Source organism: Mya arenaria, chromosome 5, assembly GCF_026914265.1.
Source record: "Mya arenaria isolate MELC-2E11 chromosome 5, ASM2691426v1".
Lineage (NCBI taxonomy): Eukaryota > Metazoa > Mollusca > Bivalvia > Myida > Myidae > Mya > Mya arenaria.
The window spans coordinates 22,806,413-22,813,472 of NC_069126.1; the positions used below are offsets into that span (position 1 = coordinate 22,806,413).

Consider the following 7,060-nt stretch of genomic DNA (forward strand, 5'->3'; position numbering starts at 1 on the left):
GTTAAGAGATTGAATATATTATAGAGATTGCAGATTATAATTTGTTATTGAAAAAACACAGGTAGCATTAATTGACCTTACGACAGCGGCTTCTAAGCCACGCCCCCTGATATCAAGGGAGCGAACTCTGTCTATGTCCGTCAAACAAACGTTTCGCTTTCCGATATTCCTGACAAATTATCTAAATGTGATATTACAATGCGAAAAAAATAGAAGTCAAAGGAATTTGTAACTGGCTGCTACATCGGAAGGCTCGATATATCTTTAGAAAATGACGATATCTAACATTGACGGGGTGAAATCTATCCAAGTCAGAGAAAATCGGATAGCCGCCATGTTGTCAACATTGACATCGATACAAAGGAAAAGCGTGTGTGTGACGCATACTGTAAATGCAAACAAGGGTAAGTTTAACTTTTAATAACACCGGTCCTTCTTACAGTATTGTTGAATTAAAGATTAAATCATCGCACAATATGAGTAAATCATAAATGGCCCGAATGGGGAACCCGGAAGTGACATTAAATAACAGTTACATGCCAGCTATACAGTATAACCTTGTATTATATAGTATGAGCAGAAATGGTTTATTGGAGTTATTCATAAAAAGTTACAATTCTAAGCGATTGAACACTCCCCTTTATGAATAATAATGTAATAGTTGACAAGTGACAATCGTGGGTGATACCAATCTGTAACTTTTGCATTGCTCAAACATTCACATGCTTTGATTTTTGTTCTTACAGAAATTGTGGAACATGTTCACACACTCTGGCTGTAAAAGTAGACCTGGGAGGAAAATTGCCCCCGGTGTGGGGCTCGAACTCACAACCACCAGAACACTAGCCCGGCGCTCTAACCAACTAAACTGACCGGGCAGCTGGTTCTAACCCACACACACTACCCTCCCCCCATTTACCGGTTAAGGCTGGTGGAGGGTCTCCTGCTATTTACCGTTGACACCATTAAAGTATTCTGATTGATGGAGATGAGGAAGTCCTCTTATTGGCTTATTATTGTCTTCAACAAGCCTACCGCAACAGGGGACCTAGCATAAGACCGGAAACCGCCCCCCCCCACACACACATGATATTTGCCAGTCCAGGCAATGTCAACCGCAAGAGAAAACCAGTGATGACAAGTTTTACAAATAATCGGTAGGACCTATTTTAAAGCTTTTTATAACATTTAGGTTTACTTTGCTGTACAAAAGTAATGGACTATTTGTCCAGAGAAAAACAACAACCACAAAACATTAGCTATTATCTTGTCAATATTTCATTATGATATACATGTAGGAAGCAAACATCAAAGGCAGTAGCATTTACAGCTAGTATTAAAATATTTAACAATACATGTAACTGATTTATTTTAATATTGGCATCTTTTATTTATTTCAGGAAAGTGTGGTCTTTTGAAGAGAGTTCTTGAAGTTGTTCAGCATGTTGTTTTGATGGATTCTTGGAAGGATGTACCTCTATGATGTTAGCTCCAGTTCTGGATTATAACACCAGTTGTTGCATATTTAATATCAGATTTATTAAATACATTGTTGTTTTGCAAACATTACTTAAACTTTGATATTTCTTTGGTGTTTATGTATGATATTGTAGGTGAATATCTCTTTATTGCAATGGCAAATATATTTTAAAATATATAGCATTAGCAGAAGTTATTTTTCACTGTTAAAGCTGCACTTTCACAGATTGATCACTTTGACAACTTACACAGGATTTGATTGCATTTATAATATTTTGGCTCGGAGAAGTTTGCTTTGTGATTTATATATTAGGTCTTAATTTAAAGAATGCCAAAATAAGCCGATTCTGAGACGAAAAGTGTCAAACTAGAATTCTGTGAGAGTGCAACTTTAAGAATACTATTAATCGAGTGTGCATGTGATCCGGACTCTGAACATTAGATGAACTATCATTAAATATTGTAGATTTACGTAAATGGCCCAAAATATAAGAATAACAATGAAAATATGTACATGTTTGACTTGTTCTTTATTCATAACAAGTCTAAGTCTTTACAGCACATGTTTGGCAGAATCAAGTTCTAATGAACATAATAATTGATTTAAATGTACAGTGAAATAAATTGTTTTATACAGAAAATAATACCTTAACGATTCAGACCGATCTGTTCTCGTATTTTTTTGGTGGCTCAAATATTTATCTGAGTTTTGGAGGAGCCCTAGCTGGTGTGAGCTGGTCAGTAGCTGCTTGAGGGTCAGGGTTTTCTTGATTGGATTTCCCGTCGACAAAGTGTTGATATGAAAATAAGAAATCTATGAAATGTGTTGGAATGACAGCTACAAAAGCCATTGTTTACATAGGATCCATACGAGTAGATGAGATTCGGAAGCATGCGATGGTTCGGACAAAAATTTAGTTGTACGATATTTCCTGATTTACTTTGAAAGCAAAGCAGTTTATAAAAACTACACAACGGTATCAACAAAAATACCTCTATCTTGAATGAAATCAATCGTGTCCATGTTGAACCTGATATTAAATGGCCATTAATGCCGATTTGACAACACAAGCCAAAGCATAAATGTACGATGTTTATAGTTTAAAAATAGTAACACTTATTTAGGTCATGCACGGACAATTTCAGTATTAAATAAATTTTGAGCGGATTGAAATAAGTAGTTTTGTTCAAAAACATACTTTTGTACAGACGCATAGATGTTTCGCCTTTGAACGATCTTTCAAAATTTCCAAGTTCAGCTGTTGATGAGGTCTTCCACAGTCTGATACAGCACTTGCATTTTTCTAAATAACTCGCTGGTTTCGAATACGGAACGAATTGGAAGCCATCTTTAGTCGGCCTGGCTACCTTGTATCCGAATTACAAGTGCCATGACAACACCTTTTTACCATAATACTTAAAAAGGCGAGGAATTGCCAGCGCATGTATATGACGGACTCTGGTCAGTTTGACGGACACAATGGCGGATAGCAACACGGATTATCAGCCCTGCATTCTGATTGACTGATAGGACCTGTCAATCAAATCCTGTCGTAAGGTCAATTCAGTATGTATCTGAATATAAAAAAGGGGCTAAGAAGTTAAATTTTAACGAAAGACGTTTTGCATACAAAGCAATTACGAGTATGTGCCAGTGATTGTTAATTATTTGTAAATATCAGGGCGAGGAATGAAAACAATCGTTGAGACCGTCTAATTACGCATTTGTTAACCCTTTCGGACTTATAAATCCACCGATTATTCAGTGATGACTGTAAATAGCACGATCATGTAACTCAAATAAGAACACCAGCGTTTTAGGTACTAACTCCATGGCAACAAAATTCAAAATAAGTGGAAACAAACTCAATGATATATAGAACATACATATTTTTTTGCCTCCGTGATTTAGGGTGTATAAGGGTAGATGAATACGAAATCTGACAAAAACTTCAATAAGAAGCCGCTCGCATAATTACAGGCTTAACTAGGTCTACAAATGAATGAAATACGATTTAGACGAAATAATCATTCACAAAACTATAGTTAGCTAACTATACTTTAATGTTCTTCGTCCAGCTACTCGAAGACGCTACCAGTGATGTCAATTTCTCTATTTGACCCAAAAATCACTTAAAACAGACTGGAATTCAAGAGATGGCGTTTGAAATTTTCGGAAGAAACATAGTTTGCTGATACAAATGTGATTTTATGTTGAAACGTATGTCATTATTTTCCATTCTTTTCAGTTTTGCAGTGTTAACATTAAAACATATAAAGTAATCGCCGGCATATACAGCGGCTCCGGCTTTGAAAGTGATATTACTAATATGATTGAGGTGTTAATTAAAATGAACGCAAAAGACACCCCAGCTACTAACACTCTTCGAAACATGCTTTCTATCCGCGTTTGTCTTTTCTTTTTTTTTTTTTTTTTTTTTTTTGGGGGGGGGGGCGTACATAACAAAAGTGAGTATGTATTAATTTATATGTCAATATCTATTTCTAAAGTTGTATATTTGAACGATCGATACGCTATACACGAGGCTATAATCAAATTTTTGGTGGGATAACTATTGAAAGCTTTGACCAGCTTTGACTAGACATATTTCAAATTGGCAAAGACGAATACGCCTAAGGAATGCTGTGTAAAGCCAAGAATAATTAGGAGCAAATGTATAACAATATTTCAGTATTTTTGTAATGTTGTTCAAAACAAAATCGTGGATGGAGCAAAATTATTCTTTTTAAATGTATTTCAACAAACATGTTCTAAAACCGAAACATAATAATGTTGTCAACGTTTTCTGAATATGAAAATACTTTAATCAAAGGTCTAATTTAAAGAAGTGCTGTCAATGGTGTTTATCCTTGGCATGAATGCTCGCAAGCAATGTGAATGGATTGCATGTTACCTCACGCTTCAAACTGCTTGATGGCAAGGTGTTGTGGAACACTTTGCGATGGAGTATTAGAGCTACGTACATTTCCGTGGAAAGGAAATTAATAATACTTAAGATGTGCATCTTACAATCGAAATGTTCGCGGTTAGCTATACATATTGCCATTAGACATAACATATTGAAATGTTGTCGTTCCATGCGTATGTACAATATACAACTTGTTTATTATATACATTATACAAACTAATGCGGGCCTTTAAAGTAGGTGTGTAACTTGTCAAGTCAGGAACGTTATTACACATAAGCATTATAAGCTGTATTATTTCTATTTGTCTGGAATAGGTATAACATGAACGGGTACCAGTATATCATCGACCGTAGATATTCACATGGCACCCGGGTACAACGTAAGCACATGTAATACGACCAAAACAGCAATGCATTCTTATGTGTGGTACCTTTTCAGTTGTTTTACATAAGCCTACGTCTTGTTGAAATAATTGCGAGCCAGAGTAGATCCTTCGAACTGAAGGCAACGGAGCAATACAAAAAGAAACATAACAAGCATTACATTTTCAATAATTGAGCTACCGCTTTGGAACAATTAATAAAAGCCGTAAGGATTATACTGAGGGCTTTATAGAAAATTGAGAGTGTATCGTAAATGAAGAATGCATCGTGAATGGAGAGTGCATCGTTAACGGAGAGTGCATTGTGAACTGAGAGTTCATCGTGAACCTAGAGTGCATCGTGAATGGAAAATGCATTGTAAACGGAGAGTGCATCGTGAACTGAGAGTTTATCGTGAACTGAGAGTGCATCGTGAACTGAGAGTGCATCGTGAACTGAGAGTGCATCGTGAATGGAGAGTGCATCGTGAATGGAGTGTGCAACATGAATGGAGATTGCATCGTGAACGTGACCTTGACATTTTGGATGAAAAGAAATTGATTTTATTCGTTGAAGAATCAATAGAACCTAAACATGTTAAATTTAAGCTCATTCTAAAATAAATCAAAATTATTTAATTTTATTTTGATGTTGAATTAGGAATTCCTTATACTGAATATTTTAAGAAAAAAATAGCACTAGCCAAAGAAGCAATGTCTTTTTCCGAATATTGTCCCAAAAAAACGTCTACTGATTGATGTGACTACACAACTTGCAAATGTTCAATTAATTTTGGTACGACGTCATCTTAGCATGATTTTGTTAATGCATTTAAGATTTCAGGCCATCATCTTGAGTTGTATTAAGCTCAAATATTAGAATAGAAATACCTTAGCTGTGCACACAGACTTCCCGTTGCCGTGCTTAAGAAAACAAATTTGTGTTTTTACATATCGAAATATTATTTTATGGAATCCTACTGAACCAACATTTTTATTTTATCTTAAACACTTATTGCTGTTAATGTAAAATATATGTTTATTGTGTTTAAAGTGTTGTTTAAGTCTGTTTATGCATTACTTTTCATATATAAACAGTTATTAGTTGGCAAAGCCCTGAAAGTGCAATCCGTAGCGTGTAGACAATTTACAACAAATTCACAAAACTCAAGAAACCTCTGAATGATAAACCTGGTTAAAGCTTGAACAAAGCAGCTTCATACTATTAGAGACCCTCTTACCAACGACCGTGTCGAACAGAAACTTCGAATATGTATCACTGCGTAGTAATTTTTATATGTCGTACAAATCATAATGAAATGGTAAGTTTGTTTTAGTTTACAAGTCCAATTTCTGTTACATTTGTTATGTTACCCAGTTATATAATACCAAATCGAAGTTCTTGATCTAACGATATTTAGTCGTACGTTTGTTAATGAGATTGCCCCATTGTACTTACATACAAGCACAACATACCGACGTACAAACACCACAAACTGGCCAGAAGCGAATCAAAATAGCCTTATCGACTAACGATTAGATTACCGCCTTGAACTAGTCTGTGAAATTATAGATGTACTGCATCAAGAGTCTTCTCGATATTGATTTAAACTAGTTTATTTATATAATAGTACATGGTTGACCATGACTTTGAGTTGATTATTGCCACAATGGGAAGAATAATTGCCTAAGGATAATAATTTTCACTGCGGCAATTTTCAACCCAAAGCCATAGTCAACTATGTCTTATGAAGCGTAATATATATGTCTTATCATTTGTCATTGATCTTTGCCAATCTTTAAAATTATGTTTTGGATTTGATTGGTATGAAGTCTGGAACATAAAAAAATGAGACATAACAATGTGGTATTGAATGACATTTCCTATTAAAAATAACAAGTAAACTGACATTAAAATAGCAAATTCTTCTCACAGGTTTTCGGAAACAGATGGCACTATTTTTCAAACATTTCTTGTTCTTACATCGCCTAATTTTGACGTTCATTCAATATGTAAATACAGCTTGGGTCGATCAAGTCTAATAGAAAATTCAAAAAAATCTGAGCTTGAATGACACTTACCTCAGTCGAAAACTGTGTTGAAAAAAAATAGGTATCAGAAATAACGACATTGAAGCAAACATAATAAGAGAACCATTTCAGAAACTCTTACGCTCACCTCAGTTATTAATGTTTGAGTATTAATGTTTTAGAGAGTCGAGGTTAACATGTTGGTTTTTGCTCTAAGTGACACTTTCATTTACAAATACCGTTATAATCTAGGTTGAT

At 34.9% G+C, this 7,060-nt stretch overlaps 1 protein-coding gene and 2 long non-coding RNA genes across 3 annotated transcripts in view; 2 read left to right on the top strand and 1 right to left on the bottom strand.

Moving 5' to 3' along the window:
* The first annotated feature begins 198 nt into the window (after window positions 1-198).
* Window positions 199-1,838, top strand: LOC128236177 (uncharacterized). Its single transcript, XR_008261279.1, has 3 exons — window positions 199-404; window positions 747-1,157; window positions 1,401-1,838. It is a non-coding gene; the product is annotated as an uncharacterized LOC128236177 (long non-coding RNA).
* On the bottom strand, window positions 1,251-2,192 carry LOC128236178 (uncharacterized). The gene is made up of 2 exons (XR_008261280.1): window positions 2,127-2,192; window positions 1,251-1,497 (listed from the first exon to the last, which is right to left on the bottom strand). It is a non-coding gene; the product is annotated as an uncharacterized LOC128236178 (long non-coding RNA).
* A 4,428-nt stretch (window positions 2,193-6,620) lies between these two features.
* LOC128235535 (acetylcholine receptor subunit delta-like) overlaps window positions 6,621-7,060 on the top strand; it is a 2,553-nt gene continuing 2,113 nt past the window's right edge. Inside the window, exon 1 of the mRNA XM_052950349.1 lies at window positions 6,621-6,638. Within this exon, the coding sequence (XP_052806309.1) occupies window positions 6,621-6,638 (18 nt within the window). The remainder of the gene's footprint in view (window positions 6,639-7,060) is intronic.